A 25,420-nucleotide genomic window follows, 5' to 3' on the forward strand; every position below is an offset into this window, starting at 1 on the left:
TTCCTGTGGAAACATTTAGCAGCCAGGGGCAGAAAAGGGTGCAGCCATGAACCGCATAGGATTCCAGGGTCGGCTGCTTGTTGCCATGGAGAGCAGGGGTGGAAGGGAAGGGCTTGCACACCGCAAGTTATGAAGCTGGCCTTCTGTCTGCGTATTTACCTCTCCTTTCTGAGGATGAAGCCCACCCAAGTGTTCACCTCTAGGCAAATTCACTTTACAACACCCTACTTGGCAGTGAGAGAGGAAGCCTGAATGCATGTTTAATATAGAACCCTCAGAGCCAGGGGGCTTATGGACGTAGGCACAGGGGTGGAGGTGGGGTGGTCATCCTTTGGCTTCTGTACTGAGGGACTGGCTCTCTGTCACTCATGTTTCCTTTGTTCCCGTCCCTTCCAGGGTTCTCGAGGATTCCCAGGAGAAAAGGTAGTAAAGTTTGTTTGTTTTAATGAAAATACCCCGATACTTCTTATTTTCCCTTGATGGGATTAACTCATTCCATGCTCTGTCTGCCTCTTTCTTCCCAGGGTGAACTGGGAGAGATTGGCTTGGATGGTCTGGATGGTGAAGAGGTGAGCGACTTGACTTCCCAAGTTCCAACTGCTTCTATTCACGAGGTCCCAGTTTCCAGCAGCTGAGTCCCTAGGAGCCATCACAAACATGACCCTCTCTCATTGCCTTTACAGGGAGACAAGGGGTTACCTGGTTCATCTGGAGAAAAGGGGAGTCCCGGAAGAAGGGTAGGTGTTCCTTTATCTCACTGTTTCCTGGGTTAGGGGAAAGACATAACACCGTCTCCAGGGACCGGCTAGTATTCTTTCCATGGGTTTGCATGTAGATGTATGAGTGATGTCCCCTCTCAACTGTAACATCTTATATGCTATGTCATTGTTGGAAAGCATGTTCCACAGGGTGGAGAATGAGTTTGTTCTGTTATAAATGAATTCCCAATGCCTGGTACCAAGTGGTTCCCCAGGAAACCTTTGTGGACTAGCCAAACTCATCAGAAATATTTTGGTATTATTTGGGAGCTAAAGAGATGGCTGAGTGGCTAAAAATATACACAGAGGACCCTAGCTCAGTTCCTAGCACTCAGATTGGATGTTTCACTACTGCTTTTAACTTCCACTTCAGGGGATATGATGCCCCCTTCCGGCCTCTGCAGATACTGCACCCAGGTACACACCACACACACACACACACACACACACACACACACACACACACACACACACACACACACTTATAAAGAAAATGTGCCTTAGAAGTGACTTTTTTCTAGCCTCATGCTAAGTAGGAAATAGCAACAGGTGTTATAGTGAGACTTACAAAGTGGGGAATGTAATTTTGATGAATGATCTAGATGTCTAATGTATGGCATGAGGTTATAATTAATAAACACTGCCATATTAGAGATTCTGCTTAGAATAGGAAACATTAGTTACTTTGATCACAGAAGCAAAGCAATTGGTTGGGACAATAGATACAATCACTTCCTTCACCATAGCAACCATCCAACACCTGTATATGTCTCATACCATCATGTCATAGATCTCAAATACTCACTAAAAAACCTGAAAAAATTCCACCAGAAATTTCTAGTTTTTAACATCCACCGTGTGATTGGTTTAGGGTGACAAAGGACCCAAAGGAGACAAAGGAGAGAGAGGAGATGTTGGCATTCGAGGTGACCCGGTAAGGTGGAGTCTCTATTGTGGATAATCTGGTGGTGGTGGTGGTGGTGAGAGGCTTATGGAAGAAGAAAGGAGTGGCTTATATTTTGAAATTGCTTTAAAACATGTTGATCAAATTTATCCTTCCCTTTCAATTTTGGGGGTCGTTGGAGATGATATGTCTCCAGCATAGCAAGCATTGGCAAGTCACTTGGTAGCTGCATGTCCCAGAGTCTTCCTAAGATGCCCTCTGGACACTTCGTGCTTGTTTTTTTTTTTTGGTTTTTCGAGACAGGGTTTCCCTGTAGTTTCTAGAGCCTGTCCTGGAACTAGCTCTTGTAGACCAGGCTGGCCTCGAACTCAGAGATCCGCCTGCCTCTGCCTCCCGAGTGCTGGCATTAAAGGCGTGCGCCACCACCGCCCGGCGACACTTCGTGCTTGTAAAATGAACCAATGTAATTCTCGGTAGTCCATGGCTTTGTAAACCTAAAGGCCCACCTGTTCTTCAGGTCCCCTACCTCTGTGGTAGAGGAAGGAAAGAGAGGCCAAAATGGACTTGTGCCGCGCAGTGGGGACCGTGGCTATGCTCTGGGTGTTAGCTGGGCAGCGCGTAACTCGGAGGACAGTTTTTGAGAACCTTCCCTTCGAGTTGTTACAAAGGATTCCAAGGGCTGCATCTTTCCTCGTGTGGGTCTCATTTCCCAACCCCTGTTGTTTTCAGGGTGACTCAGGACGGGACAGCCAGCAGAGAGGACCCAAAGGAGAGACGGGTGACATTGGCCCCATGGTACAGTGATCCATACCCAGAGACCTCCTGCGCTCAGGGCAGAAAACTGACTCTCATGTCCTTTGCCCCTACTAACTGCAACCCCATGAACTGCAGAGTCTATGAGACCAGCAGCATTGTCCCCAAAGCCTGATTTTTTTCTAAGAGTACCCGGAGCTCTGTCCTGCAGTCAACAAACCCCTCCCCTGGAAGTAGACCCTTCCCCCACCCCCCATGTCTCCAGCACCTTACTCTGGGGTGAAATGTTCTTCTCTGTGGGTGAGAATCTCAGGCATTTTTTTTGTTTTTCTCCTCCCCCATACACACTAGGGTCTTCCAGGCAGAGATGGCATCCCAGGAAGGCCAGGAGACCCTGGGAAGGATGTGAGTATCTTAGGATGCTGTGCACTGCCAGGCAGCTCAGAGGCAAGAGATTGGTACAAAATGTCTGGTGCTATAATATGGAGTAGTTCCTTATTGGGGGAGATAGAGCCATTCCTGAAATCATCTGTATTTTATATTGTGCAGACCCACTATGAAAACCAAGACAATTTGCATCCATTTAAAACGAGTAGGGTTTGGCTTTTGATTTAATGTTGCTGTGCCCCTAGATTGTTTGCTTGGCCGACAGTTCTGGAGGTTTCAGGGAGGCCCCACAACATAGCATAGGGCCTTCACACCTTCACAGAGCATAGCTAGCAAAGGCCGTCATGCTTGTCTTCCCACGGTGGAAAGGCAGAAAGCAAGATGTGAGTCCTTCAATCGAATTTGTTGCTTATAGGAAATTTTCATTTTTAGTTTCCTCTGTCACCTGTTGCTTCTCCTTCCCCCAGTCTTTTCTCCCTCCTTCAGCCCTTTTCCTTTCCTTTCATAGAAAACACTAAATACTTAAAGAAAAAGACTCTTTGCTGTCTTCAAGTATTTGGTCAACTCTTGCCCGCCAAGTAGCTAAAGCATCCAAACAGAAATGCCAATGCTGGCTGCTGAGGGCACAGGGGATGGAGGCTGAAGGAGCAGATGCTTGGGTGCTACTCACATCAGGAACCTAGGTGCAGTGTGGTTTAGCACATTGTATTTTTGATTCGTTTCTGGAATGTGTGTCGCTGAATAGCTCATTGCACACCCAGTCACTGAAAAACTGGTGGAAGCCAAGGTGAGGTCAGTCACTGTTAGGAAGCCACGTGACAGCTTCTCGGGTCCAGGCGAGCAGAGAGCAGGGTCACAGTAGCTGGGAGAAGAGGAATCCCACCTGAAAAGGAGGAAGTGGCCAGGAGGTCACAGTCCTCAGGGGAGTTCTGGAAGTTAGTAGTGGTGTGTGTGTGTGTGTGTAAGGGAGGGGGGCTGGGCAGCTAAGGACAGGATCTCCAGCATAGCTGGGCCCAGCAGATGACAGCCACAGGGAGTTTCTGTGGCACAGGGCTTTCCGGGGGGGGGGGGGGGCTCCCTTGTCCTCAAATGGCTTCCAAGTTTCTAAAACAAAAAATTAAATTGTTACCTTAAAAAAAGTTTGAACATTTTAGACTGGAGAGCTAGCTCCGTCGGCCAAATGCTTACCCATATAGGCTTGCGAACTTGAACTTGAAAGCAGAAGTGTAAAGTCCGGGTGTGGTGGTGAATTAATGTGGGTGAGCCATGTGGAGACAAGGGCTGTTGCCATCAGCGTTAGAAACCCAGCTCTCCAAATGATTTTAGAGCATGACTGGAAGTCCAGGGCGGGGGGTACGGTCATGTGGGGGTATGGTCATGTGAGGGTATGGTCATGTGGAGGTACAGTCATGTGGGGGTATGGTCGTGGGTCATGTGGGGGTACGGTTGTGTTCACTGCTATGAGTGAGGTAGGCAGAAACTCCTGTCGGAATCCAGGGCCTCTTTTAGTCTCAATTTAGGGGCTCCCTAAGTAGCAGGGGATGGAACACAGTAAGTTTACCTCAGGGTGAGGCCAAACAGAGACCAAGATGGGCTCCATGGGGTCGGAGCACGCTTCAGCTGCCTCCTCTGGCCTCTGCAGGCTGCCAGTGAGCAATGAAACCCTGTTTCTGGAGGAATAGCATGCTCCTTAGGGAGGAGCAGGGCTGGATTGCTACTCTAGGCAGACAGGAGTGGCCCTCACGCTCACACTGACCCAAGAAAGGAGGACAGAACCGTAGTGACTACAGAATGGCTACTCTGGCTTCTGGGATTGACTCCCTCCCTGGGGGTGAAGAATGTGGCTCCTTGCTTGGCTAAGCCCTGGCCTTGCAAAGATAACCTAACACAGCCACAGATCCCTTCCCCCCACCCCCCACTGGATCAGTCTTGAGGTGGGGAATCTCTGGGTTCTTACGCAGGGAACCTCCATTTTTTTAAACTAAGGTTCACCTCTGGAACATCCAGGGAGAAGCTGCCAAGACACGAGCCCCAATTTCACGTTCACATGTGTGCACCGGGGTTGCTCCTGTTGCATTTGGCCAGGAGGGTTGAGAATCCGGGACTCCCTTCCCTGCAGTGAAATCCCAGCTCTGCTAAGTTAGGGCCATGGGCAGGTTGGAATTCCTGCTTCTCATTCTTCTCTGGGAACTGGCTGGGATTCTGCAGTCAGAAGCCATTATTTTCCTTGGCAGGTCAGGAGTCATTCCCAAACTTCCACTGGAGTAACGAGCAGGCGCGGCATAGAATTAGAACCTGTTGAAGATGAGGGAGGAAGAGAGGAAGGAAGGTTTCAGTGGGAGCTCACCAACCTCCTAGACACAGGGGCTAATTTCTGGCATGGAATTTGCACTAGAATGGATAGATACATATGTGAGGGTTCGGTATCCCCCACCACCTCCTCAAAGTCATATGGCTTCTTTCACAGGGTGGCTTTGGCCGAAGGGGACCTGCAGGAGCTAAGGTGAGCCACTGGACTGGATCTGCATGTCTCTGGTCTCTCTGTCACCCAGTTCCCCAGGAGACTCCTGGACACTATCAGTCCAGGAAGTAAGCTATTCTCCCTGGCCAATAGCTTACAAAGCCTCTGCCTTCTTCCCCATCATTGTCTCAAACTCAACTCTTCTACAGTAGAAGGTGTTTCATGTGATCTCCAGAGCGGGTGGAAGGAAGGGAAATGACTGACAGATGCCGTTCTGGGCAGCCTTCTGCCGGGCGCGCCCATGTGTCTGGCCTGCCTTTATGCCTGTGCCAGAGAGGATTCAGTCAGAAATACCCTTATTTCTCAAAGTTGCCCTGTGGAATGGGCAGGTCACAATTGTGTAGGCTCAGAGAGACAGCTGCTGCCCCAGGAGTAGGTTCTCGCACTTACTCTCACCAGCTGCCTATACCCTTTCCTCAGTCCAGAACAGAGAGCTGGGGTTATTTACCTGCTTGTCTTGTCTCCAAGGGCAACAGGGGCGGTCCTGGCCAGCCAGGCTTCGAAGGAGAGCAGGGTACCAGAGGCTCACAGGTCAGTACCCTGGCATGAACTTCCCCAGAGACCCTTGTCTTTTTGTTTTAAATCGAGGTGATGGTAGTGTAACACAGATTCGACCTTTACGGACAATTCCACAATACTCACTGTATTGTGTAATAATTTTGAAATGTTTTATGAACCCCAAAGGAGGCGTGTACAGTCACCCCCTCCCTATTGCTCTCCACCTCCATTGCCCTCTGCCCTATCAACTCCCACCTGTTACCTTTTACCTTTGTCATTCTCCACCCACCCTCCCTCACCCTTATAGACCCTAACGCCTGTCACCCTAACTCCTGTCACTGTCTATGCTTGTCATCCTTCACCCCTATTGTCCCCACCTCTGTCACCTGCACCCTGATGCCCTCCACCTCTGGCCACTACTGGTCTTCCTGTCATCATGGATTAGCCTATTCTGGATATTTTGTATAAATGGAATAGCTTGATAGGTGGACTTGTATGTTGGGCTTCTTTCACTTGTTACAGTTTTGCCTGAACTTCAGACATGTTCTAGCACATGCCAAAATTTTATTCCTTTCAATGGCTGAATAATATTCCACCACATGGATGAAGAACTGTTTTTCCATTTATTGATTGCTTAGCATTTGGGTTGTGACCTCTTGTTGGCTCCTGAACATTCATAGAATTTCATAGGCTCAGCTCAACAGTGCTAACCTGTGACATGGCCTTTCACTCCCTAGGGCCCTCCTGGTCCCACTGGTCCTCCAGGCTTGATTGGAGAACAAGGAATTTCTGGACCTCGGGTAAGCATTTGAGTGTGGCACCGGAGTGTGTGTTGGCTGGTGGAGCTGATGCAGGACTGGCTGACCGTGTGGAGTCTGCAGGAACCGCTCTGTGATTCTCGGGGCTTGAGTGGGTAGTGCTGAGGGTCACTGGATGCTTGGGATCTGTGGGTGACAACTCACCCATGACTTCTGACGGGATAGCCAGGATCCTTAATCTGGACAGTTGATGCTTCATGTACACCCCTCTCCTTGTCTTACAGGGAAGCGGAGGTACTGCTGGGGTTCCTGGAGAACGTGGCAGGACTGGCCCACTGGGGAGGAAGGTTTGTCTGGAGGACAGTAGCTCTTGCTTAGGGATGGAGGCCTGTGCTGAACTGGATGCTGCCACCTGCCTTCTGCCTTTCTCCCCTGCCTCTTTGCATGACCCCTGTGCCTCAGTTATCACAAGCACAGATACCCTGCCCCGACTTTCCCCACTGAATGTTATAGTTAGTGGTGGCACACACCTTTCATCCCAGAACTCAGGAGGTAGAAGCAGGTGAATCTCTGTGAATTTGAGACCAGCTTGGTTTAAATAGTGAGTTCTAGCACAGCTAGGACTATATATTGGGGTCTCAAAATATCCAGCCAAAATGAAAAAAAGAGTTAGATATGTAACCACTTGTGCTGGCTCATGTCTACAATCTCAGCACTCGGTGGGAATGTAGGGCAGGAATATTACTGTAAGTTTCAGGTCAGCATATTCTACATAGTGAGATCATGCAAAAAAAGCATATGTAGTAATAGTATTTTGTTTTTTATTAAGATTTAAAAGATTTTTTAAGATGTATGTATGTATATATGTGTATCTAGTCATCTATCTCTCTCATATCTCTCTTTCTCTATCTATCTATCTATCATCTATCTATCTATCTATCTATCTATCTATCTATCTATCTATCTATCATCTATCTATCTATCTATCTATCTATCTATCTATCTATCTATCTATGATCTATCTATCTAGAGTGTTGTGGTGCACTGCACACACCACAGTGGGTGTGTGGAAATCATTGGACAATTTGGTTGGATTTCCTTTTCTTGCTCCACCACATGGAATTCAGGTTTGAACTCAGGCTGTCGGATTTGACAAAAGCACTTGCTTCCTTTTCCCCAGCCCCTACACTTAGCATTTTAAAGTTATGGATGTAACAGTATTTATTAATTTAATACATACATATAATGATAAGGTCAGAGAAATGGTCATTTCTTTGTCTTAGGACCCTTGACACTCTCTCTTCTGGTTGACATATACAATAAATTGTTCTAAACTACAGTCATCCCACAGCGCTCACTAGAACACCCCATTCTTACCTAACTGCGTGCTGGTACCTGTTACTCATTTGTGCTCTGTCCCTCCCCACTCCGTCCCTGCTGGTAATGGGTCTCCACTCTCTCATGATGCTTTACCCTTTGTCACTTCATGCATGAAACACCATGTGACTCTTGTCTTTCTGTGTCTGGGTTACCACAATTAAAAAGGAATCTCATGGAAACCTAAAGGGTGAACTATGAAGCACCCCGCAGCACAACACTACCCCCGACATCAGGACAGTAATTGTGGGACTCGGGTCCCCATGAGTCATCCTTTCTTCCCCTGTGTAGGGTGAGCCAGGAGAGCCAGGGCCGAAGGGAGGCATCGGGAACCGTGGACCCCGTGGGGAGACGGTAAGGCCACTCTGTGCCCTGCAGGGCTCACTGATCATGCTGAAAGGTGCAGAAAGCCGGGACCCAGAGAGGCTTGTTGTGGGCCCCTGCTTGACTTAATGGGAATATGGTTAAAAATTGCGAAAGCTGCTCATTGCAAAGTGGGTTTTGTTTCATTGGCAGCTTTATGAATGGAAAATAAATCTATAGGCGGTTGGGAGATTTTCTAAAGCGAGCCACTCCTCTTGAAGACTGTGGAAGGGCCAGCCAGCAGATGATTAGAATCCCAAGCTTTAAAGTATCGATATGTCTTTCCAACACACTCTTCTTGCTGTGGAACAATTAACGTGTTCGCTCTGAATGCCTCACGTGGTGGTGGGCACAGGCCTGGGAACACAGAGCCCAGAGGAGGGCTGTCTGGAATGGGTAGCAGGGTGACACGAAGGGGACCGGAGAGTGGGACCTAAGCACAGAAGACTCAAGAGGTCCGAGCAGTCAAGGTCACCGTTCCTGCTCTGAAGGAGCCTCTTAGATAAATGGCCACATAAATCTAAGCATCTCTATGGACACGACCTTGCTCACACCTGTGGAGGAGGGCACAGAGATGGAGGGCCTCCTTCTCTTGGCCTCTGGTCCGAAACCATTCATGCACACCCCCTCTGCTGGGGGTGGAGATGGTGTGACAAGGTGGTTATGAGGTGCCTGGTGCAATGGCTTGCAGTGACATTCTCTCCGTTCCCCTTAGGGAGATGACGGGAGAGACGGGGTTGGCAGCGAAGGACGGAGAGGCAAAAAAGTATGTATTTGCGGAGGCTCCTGAGGAAACCCCCGTTGTTGAGAGTCACCAACAATGGCTTCTCACATCTTGTATGAAAATTGATTTTAGATGGCATTAAGTTGGGACCCAGTACTGAGGCATTTTTTGTCTTTTACAGGGAGAAAGAGGATTCCCTGGGTACCCAGGACCAAAGGTGAGCGTCCTGGGTGATGGAACAGAGACACTGCATCTGGATAAGCCTGGGCTTTCCCATGAGTTGAAGTCAGTACTTCAGCTTTACTCTTGGGTCATCCACTTAAGGGCCACACTGGGAAAGTCCCTGCTCTCTCTGAGATGCTCCCTCTTATATGGATGGAGGTGGCAGTGCTCGCTGTCCATAGTGCTTGAGGTTATGTGCACAGTGGAAGAACTGGGGACCCGTAAATGTCATAACCCCTCTGGCAGTAACACCATTGATGAAATAAATCTAGGCCCTGCCAATGGCACCAATACATGGAGCCATTTGTAGAAGCGAACCTGTGAACTATTTGGAAAGCATGGTCCAGACGCCCTGTTGGAGTTCTGCCCCAGGGACTCTCAGCAGGACCTTCTGGTGCAGACCTTGATGGCTCTCTTCTTGGCTCTCTTCCCAGGGTACTCCTGGTGAGCCAGGGGCTGATGGACCACCAGGACCCAAAGGCATCAGAGGCCGAAGGGTAAGTTCGCCCATGTCTGACTGCGGATGGGAATGAGCAGACTCATGGCAACGGGATGGGATGCTGGGCCTTTAAAAGGTCATCCTCTTTTTTTTTTTCTCAGCCTGATCAGGGACAATCGAGGTGGTGGAAGGGAATTCCAAGTATCAAACTAGTGCCCTCATGGTCCATCATAGCTGTGTTCTGCTCTGTCCCTCTTTAGCCATGTCCCATTGGGGGAGCCCCTGACAGCCCTTTCTACAGCATGTCTCAAAAGTCACCAGCACACAGATCACCCCAGCATGGTTCCAGGGAGGCTTAGGTACAAGGTTGGATGATGTCAGTCTTCATAGTCCCATCTTCTACCTCTTCTAGGGAAATTCAGGACCTCCAGGGATAGTTGGACAGAAGGGAGACCCTGGCTACCCAGGACCATCTGTAAGTATCCATCCAGTTCCTAACAAGTCAGTAGGTGGAAGGAAGGGTGACAGGCATGTCTGAGCTCTGAAAATTTCCTATCATTTTTGGTCTCAAAAATGTTCCCTGCACTTGTGTGACTCTCTGTTCATTAAACTGCTTCCCTTCTGATATCATGGTGGAGAAAAGTACATTTGAGTTTTTGAAATATTGCTGTTTGAAAATGTCTTATAGGAGCTGGGAATGTATCTCAGTGGCAGAGCATGTGTCTGTTATGGCTTTTGTCCCTAGAATCATAAACAGGAAAACAATACATTTTTTTTGTGGTACTGGGAATTGAACCCAAGGCCCCAATCATACCAGGCAAGCTGTTGGTCTACCACTGAGCTCTAAATTTGTTTTATATGCTTCTCCGCGGCCTTTGTACTTTCTCTCTCTTAGTTTCTTCGGAGAGAGCAAGTTGAAGTACATTTACGTGCATCTTGTAGAAGTTGCACAATTAGACCAAATCTGGGTTTGGGGAACACTTGCTCTGGCTATAAAATTCCCAAGGGAGCCACTGACTCATTGTTTAGAGTCCATCAGTCATGCTTTCCCCAGGGCCAAGGAGGGACCTTTGTGACTGATACCACTGTTTCCATGTTTGGTTTGTCCCTTTATTGAAATGCATGAGGTTCAAGGAAGAATGGACAAGATGAACCAGGAGCTGGCCAAGCTTCCTAGAGGGAAACTCTGAGGGACTGGGTTGCTTGAAGCCAAGGGATGAAGGTTGAGCCTGGGAATGCAATGGTTGCAAGACGGAGGAGTGACCCACTTAATAGGGTGGCTCACAGTTATTTCAGGTTAATAGCCAAAAGAAACTGCTTCAGGGAAAGCCAGCCAAGTAGCCTGCAAAGCTTGACCATCAGGTTGACCAAACATAGGGACAAAGAGGGCAGTCATGAGTCTGTTTCTAGAGCCTAAGTGTAGAATCCTGCAGAGATGGGGTACTTTCGACATGGAGGGGACAATGTGGGGATCCCTTGCCTTTGCTTCTCCAGGGACCGGGCTGTGCTTAATGTGCCTGGTTGAGAAGCTATGTTCTCAGGAGAAGCTGTGCTTGTTGCTAAGAGCAGTTGAGAGGGGCCCACATTCTTGTGGTTAGATTCACGAGTTATGTAGATGGACAGCGAGCTTCCAAGTGTGATGGGTGCTTCTTCAAACCCCGCTCACTTCCCAGGGAGAACATTTGGTCTTCAAAAGTGTCTTTCTTCTACTCAAACAATGAAATTGATTTTAGATGGAGAGGCTGTGGAAGCTCAAGGTTATGTGCAGTGTTTATTGCTTCCCATCATGTTCCTAAGGCAAACGAGTGACCTTTTGTTTTTAATTTTTCTCTTTGTTATAATTCTTAACACATGTTCATTGCACAGCCCATTGGGTTGCACTCTGCTGTTTCCATAAGTGCACATCTCATGACTCGATCGTGCTTGCCCCCCTCCTCATTTGTCCCCCTCCCCTCTAATTCCACACCGTACTCATCTGCTTCCTCTCTCAGAATGTCCTTGCTTGGTTTTGCAGGGTCACAAGGGCAACCGAGGCGATTCTGTTGATGTAAGTAGCGAGTGTCCAGAGTGAACTGTTGTCTTGCACGCCTGTCACATGCCCTCTCTAACACTCTCTTTTTCCTTCCAAGCAATGTGCCCTCATCCAGAATATCAAAGACAAATGCCGTAAGTATTCGCTCTTCTCTTGCCTATGGTGCATCATGTTTTTACGCTCGGTACTCTCGCCCAACAGACCTGACTTTCATCTTTTCTTCTTTTTGTTTCCTTTATAGCTTGTTGCTATGGTGAGTTTTAGTAATTTCGCATCCTTCTGAAGAGAGAAGGCTCCTTTGGGTGAGTAAAACTTGTCTCTGAAACCCCCATTTCCCCCAGGGCCCCTGGAGTGCCCTGTATTCCCAACAGAACTTGCCTTTGCTCTGGACACCTCTGAGGGGGTCACTCAGGACACCTTCAGCCGGATGCGAGACGTGCTCTTGAGGATTGTGGGAGATCTGACCATCGCTGAGAGCAACTGCCCGAGGGGTGCCCGAGTGGCTGTGGTCACCTACAACAACGAGGTGACCACAGAGATTCGCTTTGCTGACTCCAAGAAGAAGTCTGCCCTGTTAGACAGCATTCAGAATCTCCAGGTGGCCTTGACATCTAAGCAACAGAGCCTGGAGACCGCAATGTCCTTCGTGGCCAGAAACACATTTAAACGTGTGAGGAGTGGATTTCTGATGAGAAAAGTGGCCGTTTTCTTCAGCAATAAGCCCACGAGAGCATCCCCTCAGCTCCGAGAGGCCGTGCTCAAGCTTTCGGATGCAGGGATCACGCCCTTGTTCCTTACAAGCCAGGAGGACCGCCAGCTCATCAATGCTCTGCAGGTCTGGGCTCTGTGCTTTGGTACCCCTCCCCCCTTATTCCTGAGAAGGCTCTCTGGAATGAATGTTCTCCACCAAGGATTCAGGTTCTATGTCTTCTAAAGGGTCCTAGTGGGGCTGGACCAACTGAGACCTCTTGTGGGGTGTCTAGAGCAGCCTATGGCTTCAGCATTGGACCAACCAACAACCAGGGGACTGTGACTTACTCCCTCCAGGTCCTGTCATACATACTAATAGTTCTGGCTGGGTAGCAAGGCTCTGTGTCCTTACCGGGCAGGTAGAGGGTGTTGGTGTGGGTGAATTCTGTCACTCAGTGGAGTGGGATTCTTCTGGCTCCTCCCCAAATGGCTCAATTTAAGTGTTGGATGACCCTGTCTTGGGCATTTGCTTCCTACAAGTGTTCTAAGCATTGTACTTTCACTTCCACCCAATGGATAAGAAAATCTTGGTATTAATGAGGACCCCAAGTGTGGAGAAGTTGCTGGGCCAACAGACTCTGAGATCTATGCACTGGATACAGCTTGCTCCACTCTGTTCTGGAGGAGGAGACTCTCCCAGAGCTGGTCATGGGGGGGCCTACAGCTTCTCAGGGAGGTCCTCAAAATACGAGTGTCCTAAGATCTGTCCCACTGTGAAATCCTTTCCTTAACTAGGCCCCTAAGGCAGCCTGTGGAAAACCCACACACTCTCCTCACTTGGGTGTTTAATTGTTAACTGACCAGCAGTGTCTATTCAGAGCCACGTCTAGTGACATTAGTCAAGACTCATGGACAATAGATATGAAGGACCGGAGTCCCTCACCATAATTAGGTGTCCTTAGTCCTCATTGCCACCTGCCTTACAGGTATGGCACATTACCCGTCTCTGCTCTTGGGTTTCATTCTTGGGAGGTGAGGCTGGGTGACATGGAATCTTGTGCTTTACCAGTTGGGGGTCACTGCTTTCTGTGTCAACAAGCTAAGGTTCCCTCGGGGCCACCATCCCTCAGTGTTTATTCTGCCAAACTAGGCTGGCTTGAGGTCAGACATTGGGTTTGGAGTTCAGTATTAAACTTGGGCTCCTGGCCATGAGTTCTTATGAGCGAACATTTTTGTTCATCTTACTTTGTGTGAGTTGAGTAGCTTAGACGCGCACGAGAGTCTTACGGCTTCCATAGATCAACAGGAATCCCTTCACTCATTCACATCTGTGACTCATTACACGGATGCCACATGCCCATGGCTAGGATGGGCAGGACCTTCTCATCTCCTAGGAGTCTCCTTGTCACTGTCTAAACTGGAGGAAACAGGGAAAGGATGCATCAGTGTTTGCTAGCTTCTGCCACTGCTAAAACCACCACTATAATATTTTAGCCCCCACTGTTTACCAGGGATGTCTCAGACCCTTTACTTAATGCCTAATTAACCATCTAAGTACTAGAGTCCAAATGAAAAGGTGCTAAGCCAAGGGGGAGTTATCTCGTTGTTTGTGTCCTGTCCCTACTCCTGTTTGCATAATGACTCCCTATGTGTGTGTGTCCATCCCAACATCTCCCCTTGTCTAAACCAGATCAATAACACAGCAGTGGGACACGCCCTGGTTCTGCCTGCAAGGGGGGACCTCACAGACTTCCTGAAGAATGTCCTCACCTGCCATGTTTGCTTGGGTAAGCTGTCCATCTGGGCCTGGGGATCTGTCCAGCCACAGCCACTAACGTTATGACTATAGAGGAACGTCTGAATGAAGAGCGACGATGATGAGCTTAGTTCAGTTAAGACTCAAGGCTCGTTATATTTACCAATGTAAAGGCCATGCAAGGATGGTCTCATCTTGGAATCTAGAGCCTATGTGTTTGGCTCAAAAGTAATTTTAGAACATGTTTCTTTAAGGAATAGCAAGTGACAGGAGTGTTTTTTTTTCATGGTTTATTTTTTTATATTTAAAAATTTCCATCTCCTCCCCTTCTCCTCCCCCTTCCCTCCCCTCCTTCTCCCCCTTCCCTCCTCTCCTTCTCCCCCTTCCCCCCCTCCCCTCCACCCATACCTCCCCTCCCTCCCTCTCAAGGCCAAGGAGCTATCAGGGTTCCCTACTCTATGCTAAGACCAAGGTCCTCCCAACTCCCCCCAGGTCCCCTTGGTCGATCACCTTACAGGAGTGTTTTAGTTTTACCGAGCATTGCAAAGACTTTAGGTCATTGACAAGTTTCATTTAGTGAAATGAGGGGACAGAAACTGAGATCTGGCCACAATTAGGGCAGTGAGGCATAGTCTTTGTATGTATCCCAGGCTGCCTCAACCTGGCGATCTCCTGCGTCAGCCTCCCAAGAGCCAGCATTGTAGATATGTGCCATCCTTCCCAGCAAAGTTTCTGTCTCATGTGATGATAGTGGTACCTGACTCCCAGAAGGTGGGGATGCTGAGGGGACCACAAGATAATAGGCCACTATACTTTTTTCTAGACATTTGCAATATTGACCCATCCTGTGGATTTGGCAGCTGGAGGCCTTCCTTCAGGGACCGGAGGGCAGCGGGCAGTGATGTGGACATAGACCTGGCTTTCATCTTGGATAGCTCAGAGGCTACCACTCTGTTCCAGTTCAACGAGATGAAGAAGTACATAGGCTACGTGGTCAGGCAGCTGGACCTGAGTCCAGATCCCAAAGCCTCCCAGCACTTTGCCAGAGTGGCTGTTGTCCAGCAGGCCACCTACGAGTCCGTGAACAATGCTAGTGTTCCCCCTGTGAAGGTGGAATTCTCACTGACAGACTACGGTGCCAAGGAAAAGCTGCTGGACTTCCTTAGCAGGAGGATGACCCAGTTGCAGGGAACCATGGCTCTGGGCAATGCCATTGAATACACCATAGAGAACGTCTTTGAAAGTGCACCAAACCCACGAGACCTCAAAATCGTGGTGCTGATGCTGACGGGTGATATACAGAGGCAGCAGCTGGAGGAGGCCCAGAGAGCCATCCTTCAGGCCAAGTGCAAAGGGTACTTCTTCGTGGTTCTGGGCATTGGCAGGAAGGTAAATGTCAAGGAGGTGTACAGCTTTGCCAGTGAACCCAACGATGTCTTCTTCAAGCTTGTGGACAAATCAACTGAGCTCAACGAGGAGCCTCTGATGCGCTTTGGGAGACTGCTCCCATCCTTCGTGAACAGTAAGTCCTATGCCACACATAGCGTATTCTGGTCCATATTGTGGTCATAAAGCTGGGAGAACAGTTACAGAAAACACATATACACATCTATGTGCTGATGTGACCTTGTTAATTCATGCACCAAGTATGTATATTAATACAATATAAATATATATTTGTATATATATTTTCATTCAACACAATATATACACATATGCACATATATATACATTCACACATATATTATGTGTGTGTGTGTGTGTGTGTGAGAGAGAGAGAGAGAGAGAGAGAGAGTGAGAGAGAGAGAGAGAGACAACCCTGTGCCTTGAGTTAGGAGCTAGAGTCAACAGGGCATATATAGGCCACACCTTTTATATCCTTTGCTTGCTTATTCTGCCCATTTGATTGGTACTTTCTATCCATCCATGAGACATTGATGGTATTCCAAAGGGTTCACAACTAGTTTACAAATGGACCAAACACACATTGACTATGCATGACCTAGTATGCTGGTGTGCCAAAGGAAGTCTATCCTGCTGGGGAGATTGAGGGAAACTTCTAGAAGGGTTTGCGTTGCTTTGGGATTTGCTGTCAGACCTATGTTTGCCTCCAGGTGGGACATACCCTCCCTCTCATTTCTTCCTCTTTGTTATCTCAGTGCCTGCTCTGCATTTATCTTAAAAACTAATTCCCAGTAGTCCCCACCTTTGAACACTGGACTTAGGGTGTCAGTTATGTGGCTTATGGATCATCTGTCTCTAGCTCTGTGGTGTCTGGAGACTGCATCCTCTATAGGGACAAACAGTTCATTGTATTTGCCAGGGCATGCTATAGTTCCCAGCGAATCAGCACAGGTGACATATCAAACGAATGAGGGTGGTCTATAAAATATAAGAAATCATGCCCATGCTGAATATTCACCACTGAAGAGGAAGCCGAGCCCCTTGAACAACATCCTTCACATTGTGAAGGCCTACCCCGCAAAACATTCCAGGAAAGCGTGAAGCAAAGGCAAGCCTCAGCCTTATCCAGGGGTAAAGAAGAAGAGTGCGCTCCACAAAACTAACATAACTGGATTATAATCAGATGTTCATGTCTGGAACCTGTTATAATTTCTACTTAAAGTTTCATTGATTCTGTTCTGCTTTCTCCCATTGAGGACATATTGTCTTTAAACGGAGTCACCCAAGTATTGGTGTACCCAGCTCATCAATACACTAATTTTAATTTCCATATGATCCTCACGAAGTTTGATGTTTTTTTTTCCGTTCTAGGTGAAAATGCATTTTACCTGCCCCCAGACATCAGGAAACAGTGTGACTGGTTCCAAGGGGACCAACCAGTGAAGAATGGTGTAAAGTTTGGCCACAAACATGTGTAAGTATTGTAATTGTTGTACCAAATGGCCATAGCACTAGAGAGGCTGTAGAGCAGAATTTCTCCAACCAATCCCAAGCTTCGTGGAGACACTGAAACATAAACATTAGGCCTTCCCTAAAGTAATGTGAGTTCTTAAGCATGCTTTCATATTGGTTAGTTTCTGCAGCGTAATGAAGCACCCAGGACTTAGAGATTTAAAACAAGAACAGTTATCAATCCTGTGGGTTAGAAATTTCTGACTGAATTCAGCAGGGTGCTTTTTCCTCCTTCTGTTCCTACTGGCCTCCTTTGTGTTGGATGATCATATGTTTCTTAGCTATGGACAGACGGGTCTAGCCTTGGCATAGATGGGAAGGTTCATCTCTGCTCCACAGGACCCCTCATCTTTCAGTGGCCTAGCCTGGGCTTGTTCACAAATTGACCAGGAGGGTTTTCATAAGAAAAAGGACTAAGTATAGGGTTTCTTGAGACCTAAGCCCATCCTAGAAGGTTGTTGCTTTAATCCACATTTTATGGGTCAATATGCCCCGAGGCTAGCCTAGTCTCAAGTGTGGCAAGAGTGAACTGGGTTGAGGGTCTGCTGTATTGCATTACACATCCCTCTGCCTCCTCTTCTGCCTCTCCCACTCTCCCCCTCCTTTCCTTTTGACCTTTTGAGACATGGTCTTACTGTGTAGTCTATGACGACCTGGAGATCTCACTTTGTCGCCCAGGATGATCTCAGACTCATAGCAATTCTCCTGTCTCATCTTTCCAGTGTTCCAGGAGTGTAAGTGTGAGCTACCTCACCTAATGAGGAGATACTTTATACGCAAACAAATAGTACTGGTTTCCACATTCATGACTCAGTTAGCTGTTTAAATTAGAACATTGTTAAACATTTTCCCCTCTCTCTTTTGCTTTCCATCTTTTCTTATCAGTTGAAAATAAATAATTATTAAAATTATAAAATAAATAATTATTTATTTATAATTGATATAATTGTTTTGAATAATTCTATTTTAATATGCTGTTCCGTATTTTCTTAGGGGTAGATTCTAAAAGTAAGAAATAGTACGTGCAATGCTATATAAAATCTACTGACGCCAGTACCTGGATGTTGCTAAAACCACAAATTTCCTATATATCATAGGGTTATGACTCTCTAGTTCACATAACATGCAAAAGTATGGGTACAGGTAATGCTTGATTTGTTTTTAACAGAAACACTCCGTATAATGTTAATTCAAGTCTTACGCCCAAAGTTGTGACCACAATGAAGCCTGTGACAACAACCAAACCAACAGCAATTGTGAATCTGCCACCTGTTAAGCCAGCACCAGCTAGGCCAGCCCCTGCTCAGCCAGCAACCCCTGCTAAGCCAGCCCCTGCTCAGCCAGCAACCCCTGTTAAACCAGCCTCTGCTAAACCAGTAGCCCCTGCTAAATCAGTCCCTGCTCAGTCAGCACCCCCTGCTCAGCCAGCAACCCCTGTTAAACCAGCCCCTGCTAAACCAGCACCTCCTCCTGCTAAGCCAGCCCCTGCTCAGCCAGCAACCCCTGTTAAACCAGCTCCTGCTCAGCCAGCAACCCCTGTTAAACCAGCCCCTGCTAAGTCAGTCCCTGCTCAGTCAGCAACCCCTGCTAAGCCAGCTCCTGCTCAACCAATGCATACTCAGCCAGCCCCAGCTCAGCCAGCAACCCCTGCTAAGCCAGCTCCTGCTCAACCAATGCATACTCAGCCAGCCCCAGCTCAGCCAGCCCCAGCTCAGCCAGCCCTGGCTAAACCAGCCGCTGTGAAGCCAGTCTCTGCCAACAAGCATGTGGCAGCCAAACCTGTGGCCACGAACACAGCCACAGTCAAACCTGCGGCAGCGGCGAAGCCAGCAGCAGCAAAGCCTGCAGCAGCGAGACAGGTTGCTGCTGCTTCAAGGACAATTGCTACTAAGCCAGAGACCGCCAGGCCACAGGCCAAACCAGCTGCCACCAAGCCAGCCACTACTAAGCCCGTGGGTAAGAAAAGCTGACTAGAGAGCCATCTTTGATGCATGCGTTTACCACTCCGAGGCTATGGCCCTGGAAGCCTGTTTACAGGGTAGGCTGCTGATCCAAGGTTGGAATAGCTGATGACAGACTGTAGAAGATGCTAGCCGTGACAGAGGATTGTCCGCATGCCGCTTTTGCTTTTCTCTGTATCTCGAAGCAGCTTCTCCTCTTCCAACCTCTCAAGGCTGCTGGGGTCCTGATGAAAGCAACGCCTTCCCTTACTGCCAAGCCTGCTTCCTCAGGTGTAGTTTCCCTGCCGTAGATGTCCTGTTTCCCTGGCTCTTACAGAGTTTCTTTCCCTTCTTCCATAATGTTCCCTGAGCCTTAGGTGTAGAGGTTGTGTTGAAGATGTATCAGTTAGCGCTGGATACCCAGCTATCAGTTAGCACTGGATACTGGGCTATCAGTTAGCGCTGGATACCCCGCTATCAGTTAGCACTGGATTCCCCGCTATCAGTTAGCGCTGGATACCCTGCTATCAGTTAGCGCTGGATACTCGGTTATCAGTTAGCGCTGGATACTCGGTTATCAGTTAGCGCTGGATACCCCGCTATCAGTTAGCGCTGGATACCCCGCTATCAGTTGGTCTCCATCTGTTGCAAAAACGAGCATCTTTGATGAGGGGTGATAGCTGTGCCTGTGGGTATAAAGATAAGCATTTAGAATGCAGCTAGGAATCACACTAGTTCAGGAACAGAGCAGTAGTGAGCTCTTCTCTGGGTCCCATGGCCTCATCACCTATGGGTCATTGGTCAGGAGTCTGTCCAACTTTTTGACATTGCCATGTGACACGGTCATCTCCAAAGTTCAAGTTTTTCGAGTTACACAGGAAACATTTTTGTAATATTTTAAGTAAGTTTATGATTGTGTGGGGCCACATCCATAGCTGTCCTTCCTTCCTTTTCTTCCCTTCCCTTCCTTTCCCTTCTTCCTTCCTTCCTTCTTTCCTTCCTTCCTTCCTTCCTCCCTCCCTCCCTCCCTCCCTCCTTCCTTCCCTCCCTTGTTTCTTTCTCTCTTTCTTTCTGGAACCAAACCTTCCCCCTTGTAATATGACTTGGAAAGATCTAATCTGACGCCATGATAATCACTCCATTCCTTCCAAAAGAAATGGCCACAGAAAGGGATCCCCCACACTGAGCTCTGTGGCAGTAACGAGGGCTTGTTCAGTAAAGTGAGAAATTGCACCTCAGGAAGTCAATTGTTCCTCAGAGGCTGACACACATGCTCGTTCTGATCCAAGGAAAGCACGTCTCTCACTCTGTTAGAGAGGGATGGCTGAGTTAAGGAGACCCAGGGAGGATTATTGTTTCCTTTCCTTCAAGGAGGTAGGAAGAGTCTACAGAATGCTATAAGCTACAAAAGAAGATGGGCCTAGAACAGATGTGCTCTCAAAACAGTGGAAACTATCTTCATTTTATGAGCAGAGGGAGAGCTGAGACCACCTGACAACCAGTTCTTGCCATAGCCTAAAACGTCATGACTTTCCATGGCTTGGAATCTTGGGACGGGTTTTGTACTGCACACCTAACTTCCTGCTAACATGCTGGAAGTTAGCATCTTAAAGTATCATCTTACCAAGTGATTTTTGATAGAAAAATCAAAGTAGTTACTTATGTGCTTTATTGATAAAGAAGGGGGGGCTTTGTTACTGTGCAGTGGCATACCATGCAGGTCGATGGAGGATTTGATGGACGGATGGGACCTTGGTTCCCTTGGCAAGCTTTGGGATGGCTGTCCGCTGACATCTTCCAGACCTCTTCTGAAGCTCCCACGTGTCCGTGTGAAGTGTCCCGTGTCATGAGGAGTTTTACTTTTTAACCTTGCCCTCTGCTCTGCTCTTTCAGCGAGAGTGTTCCGAGAAGTGCAGGTCTCTGAAGTCACGGAGCACAGCGCCAGACTCCACTGGGAGCGGCCCGAGCCCTCTAGTTCCTATTTTTATGACCTCACTGTAACCTCGGCCCATGACCAGTCCTTGGTTCTGAGACAAAACCTCACTGTCACGGACCGTGTCATCGGTGGCCTGCTGCCTGGACAGATGTATCATGTGGCTGTGGTTGCCTACCTGCAGTCCCAGGTCAGAACCATCTACCAAGGAAGTTTCAACACAAGTAAGTGCACGGCTCATTTGGGAGCACTTAGTTCTTGATTTCTACATGGCATGCCAATCAGGTTGTAAAACAATGATGTACTGAGTCTATTCTGAAGCACTAACCCAATTAAAGAGTAAAATCTGGACCAGGTGGTGGTAGCACACACTTTTAATCCCAGCACTCGGGAGGTAGAGGCAGGGGGATCTCTATGAGTTCAAGGCCAGCCTGGTCTACATGAGCTAGTTCCATGACAGGCACCAAAAATAAAATAAAATAAAATGTAAAACCTGTCCATCCTGGGTACTTAGGTTGCACCCTGCAGATCTAAAACACAGCAGCCACATGGAAGATGGAGCCCCCTATGCAATGTTCTCATCCTTGGCTCCTGGGATAATTTATGGGGGAGACTAGATTTGCTCTGCCTTAGCCCATCCCATCCAGGGTGGCACCTAGGGAAATGGGGCTTAAATCCTAGCTGTGGAGGTGGTGGGGTTTCTGTTGACACTACCTGTCCCTGTTTCCAAGTTCAGAGAACGGAAGCGAATCCTTAGGGAGCCAGGGAGGAGTTTAAGAATTCTCGATGTGTGGAAAGTCATGAGGTGTCTGACTCGAGGGTCTGACACCAGATGGTCTGCCAGTCTCTCCCTCCCTGGCCGCCCTACCCACCCATGCTCAGCTGGCTTGTACACTTTGCTCAGGCCTTCTCTCTCTTTCCTTTTCAGTAATTTCTTCTCCTTCTTCTTCTTCTTCTTCTTCTTCTTCTTCTTCTTCTTCTTCTTCTTCTTCTTCTTCTTCCTCTTCCTCTTCCTCTTCCTCCTCCTCCTCCTTCTCTTCCTCCTCCTCCTCCTCCTCTTCTTGATAGGTCTCTATGTTGCTTAGGCTGTCCTGGAACCCTTGGGTTTAAATAATCTTCCTACCTCACTTCTCAAGTGGCTGGGACTTACACCATATATACACCACCATGTCCTTCATTTCCAGCCCTTCTGAACCACTCGGGACCACACCTCTCTTCTTTCCGAGTCATTCTGGGTCCTCATCCCTCTATTCTTGACCCCTCTGCACAAGGATGGGGGTAGAGCATCTCCTTAGTTCAGCATGGTTCAGATGGCGGAATCATTCTTGAAGAGATGAATTCCCACCAGTAGCCCCAGGCTAGGGAGTCTCCAACTCCAGGACACCATTCTTCTGGGTCAGGGGATCCCTTCACCTGCTTTGAAACAGGTGCATTTAACATGCATATCACAACATCTGTAGTGAATACAGACTTCTATGTTCCAACAACACCCTAAGAGATTAATTATATGGAAAAGCAAGTGTACGTCTGTGGCTTAGCATTCCCCAGTCCTTTTAGTTTCTAAGTCAACTACTAGTTGCCTGCATTTTTTTTTCCTTATAGAGAAAGCTCAGCCATCACCTCTTCAGCCAGCGCGATCAGCGTCTAGTTCAACTATCAATCTAATGGTGAACACAGAACCATTGTTTCTCACTAAAACAGGTGAGTCATGGCAATAATAGGTCCACTGATGGATCTCAGGAAGTATTCGCTCAGGCATTGTGAATCCTTTGAAATTGAGGTCACCTGCCTGAGACTAATTCGCGTGACTTCCATGGGGTAAGTTCCAAGGGGGCTCTTGATGCTGCGTTCATCTCATTCTGAAAACTGTCTGATTCAAATGCAGAGAGCCATGCTTGTCACCATCCTTTGGAGGGAACTGGAGGGAGCTGCTTCTGAGCCCGTGGGTAGCATGCTTGTCCCTATTAGTCACTTCCTCTCTCTCGGTCTAACATTGAGGCTAGGGTTGACTTTGTGGTCTGTGGTACTGCAAAGAATAGGGTTTCACTCACTCATTGAATTACCTATAAGAAGCTGCTTAGGAAACACCAGACAACCAGATTAGACCCCACAGAACACGAGGATTCGGATGTGTTCCCAGTTCCCGAAACACCACATTCTGGCTTGGTCTTGTAGACCACTCTTTTGGGTACCAGAGTGTGTCTGTTAGTGACAGGCATGACTTATGTCCTTGGAATATGAGTCTGAGAACCTGTAAGCCCCTAATGTTCTGTTGCTGTGGTAAGACACGATGACCCGGGAAACTTATGGAGGAGAGAGTTTGTTTGGGGCTTACAGTTTCAGAGGAATAAGGGTCAATCCATGATGGTGGAGCAGAGGTAGCAGGCTGCAAGCAGCCAGAGTAGCAGGGAGCCCATCTCCTGATCCACAAGCTGAGAACTCACTGGGGATGGTGGGAGGATTTTAAAGCCTCAAAGTCTACCCAGGACACACTTCCTCCAACAAGACCACACCTACTAATCTTTCTCAAACTGTTCTACCAACTGGGAACTGTCTTAGGTAGGGTTGCTGTTGCTGTGATGAAAAGCCATGACCCAAAACAACTTAGGGAGGAAAGGGTTTATTTGGCTTACATTTACAGATACTGTTCATCATCAAAGGAACTCAGGGCAGGAACCTAGAGGCAGGTGCTGATGCAGAGACCACGGAGGGGTGCTACTTACTGGCTTGTTCCCCATGGCTTGCTCAACCTGCTTTCTTATAGAACTCAGGACCACCAGCCCAGGGATGGCACCATCCACAATGGACTGGGCCCTCCCCCATCAATCACTAATTAAGAAATGCCCTACATGCTTGCCTACAACCTGATCTTATGGAGACATTTTCTTAATTGAGATTCCCTCCTCTCAGATGACTTTAGCTCTTGCCAAATTGTCATAAACTAGCCAGCATAGGGGACCAAATGTTCAAACACACAAGCCAGTGGGAGTCATTCTCACGCAAACTACCACGCTCAATTAGCAGAGCGGAGGCTTGGCTCATCTCCTTAGCTTTGAGGAAGTGATTACTGCAGTGCTCAACATATTTGACTTAGGACGGGCCAGCCAAAGATGCCAGCACTAACAGGACTCAAAATCCCGCGAGAACTTAGATGCGGTGCTGTTTCATAGTCCTCAGAGTGCAAGCTTCTGTCAGCGTAGAGATGGTGTGGTACTTTCTGGCCCATTAGGAGGAATGGAATGCCTCTCACTGTGTCCTTTTTCTGCGAGTCATCCTCTGTAAGAAGCATTTGCAGCTGCAGCGACACCGAAGAGCCACCACAGTCTTCTGCCTACACAGTCTATTCCGGTGTATTCTCAGAAGGCCCCAGTAAGAAGACTGACCTCAAATAGAAGCCACATCTCTGTAGCTGGGCTCTCCCAGATTTCCCTTCAAGATACTGGTTACGGAGCAGTGAGAAGACGGAGTGGGTGCAGCACTTGCAATGCAAGATGGACACCCTGACTTTGACCCCCCCCCCCCAGAATCCATATAGATGTGGAAGTAGGGAACCTACTCTATATTTTCCTTTGACTTTCATACTCACACCATGGCACACCCTTCTCTCCTAATAGTAATAATAAAATTTAGGAAGAGAAAAAAATAAAAAAAAAAACAGTTGAAAAAGACCTAGTATGCATGCACTTCAAAGGCACAGAAAAGTACATGTTCCATTCCAATCCCTCTTATTCGCCTTTGCCTCTTAGGGTATAGAAAATGCAAAATCTCTAGCAAATTCTTGTTTCGTGGAGAAAAATAATGACCTAGAGGAACTCCTAGATAGCAAGATTCAGGGATGGTTTTGTTTCTTTTATGTGTATCTCGGAAGGATAAGACTGGATAAACAGTGTTTAGTTAGTGTAAACAGCATAATCTTGAAACATGAATCTGGGTCAGGCTGTTCTGTGTTTCAGTGTGGAGTTGCCGCTTTCAGATTTAGGGAGGCATTTTCCAGCCAGACAGGCAGCACTATATAAAAAGAGGTGATATGCTGCTTTTGCTTTTTAATGGAGCCCACGACTCTGTCAAGGTTACACACTGCTGGGCCTGGAGCACCCAGTTTGAGGCTGCAGGTGACTGTCTGTGTCAGCGACACAGCCTCACAAAGGGAGGGGACTCTGACTCCACGTCCTCCGTCTGCGGTCTGTCCCTTTGGTAGAGGACTGTGCCTCTGTCAGACCTAGCCTGAAGGCGAAAGGTGATTCTGCTGGTAGACCTATGGTGCCATCCATTGCTTGCTTTTCAAGATTCTAGACTTTGAGATATCACATTTGAAATGCTTAAAAAAATCTGTGTTTCTAAAACCAAGCAAGATAAGCTTTCCTCAAGCTCCCACTCCACCTTTTATTTTCTTCGGCTCTTAAATATTACAGTGTAGCTACTTTGCAGTAGTCTGGTCGCTGCCTGTTA

General features: G+C 47.9%; 1 protein-coding gene across 1 annotated transcript in view; it reads left to right on the forward strand.

Annotated features, from left to right (window-relative positions):
• Positions 1–25,420, forward strand: part of Col6a3 (collagen type VI alpha 3 chain) — an 80,755-nt gene that overhangs the window by 51,089 nt on the left and 4,246 nt on the right. The window contains exons 18-42 of the mRNA XM_038338382.1: positions 397–423; positions 525–569; positions 684–737; positions 1,630–1,692; positions 2,392–2,457; positions 2,767–2,820; positions 5,270–5,305; positions 5,792–5,854; positions 6,559–6,621; positions 6,864–6,926; positions 8,248–8,310; positions 9,035–9,085; positions 9,225–9,260; positions 9,700–9,762; positions 10,117–10,179; positions 11,719–11,751; positions 11,834–11,870; positions 11,978–11,989; positions 12,078–12,571; positions 14,117–14,213; positions 15,006–15,704; positions 16,958–17,060; positions 18,267–19,054; positions 20,932–21,195; positions 22,574–22,672. Of these exons, the coding sequence (XP_038194310.1) occupies positions 397–423; positions 525–569; positions 684–737; positions 1,630–1,692; positions 2,392–2,457; positions 2,767–2,820; positions 5,270–5,305; positions 5,792–5,854; positions 6,559–6,621; positions 6,864–6,926; positions 8,248–8,310; positions 9,035–9,085; positions 9,225–9,260; positions 9,700–9,762; positions 10,117–10,179; positions 11,719–11,751; positions 11,834–11,870; positions 11,978–11,989; positions 12,078–12,571; positions 14,117–14,213; positions 15,006–15,704; positions 16,958–17,060; positions 18,267–19,054; positions 20,932–21,195; positions 22,574–22,672 (3,436 nt within the window). The remainder of the gene's footprint in view (positions 1–396; positions 424–524; positions 570–683; positions 738–1,629; positions 1,693–2,391; positions 2,458–2,766; positions 2,821–5,269; positions 5,306–5,791; positions 5,855–6,558; positions 6,622–6,863; positions 6,927–8,247; positions 8,311–9,034; positions 9,086–9,224; positions 9,261–9,699; positions 9,763–10,116; positions 10,180–11,718; positions 11,752–11,833; positions 11,871–11,977; positions 11,990–12,077; positions 12,572–14,116; positions 14,214–15,005; positions 15,705–16,957; positions 17,061–18,266; positions 19,055–20,931; positions 21,196–22,573; positions 22,673–25,420) is intronic.

Source organism: Arvicola amphibius, chromosome 8 (genome assembly GCF_903992535.2).
Source record: "Arvicola amphibius chromosome 8, mArvAmp1.2, whole genome shotgun sequence".
In the NCBI taxonomy this organism is placed as follows: Eukaryota; Metazoa; Chordata; class Mammalia; order Rodentia; family Cricetidae; genus Arvicola; species Arvicola amphibius.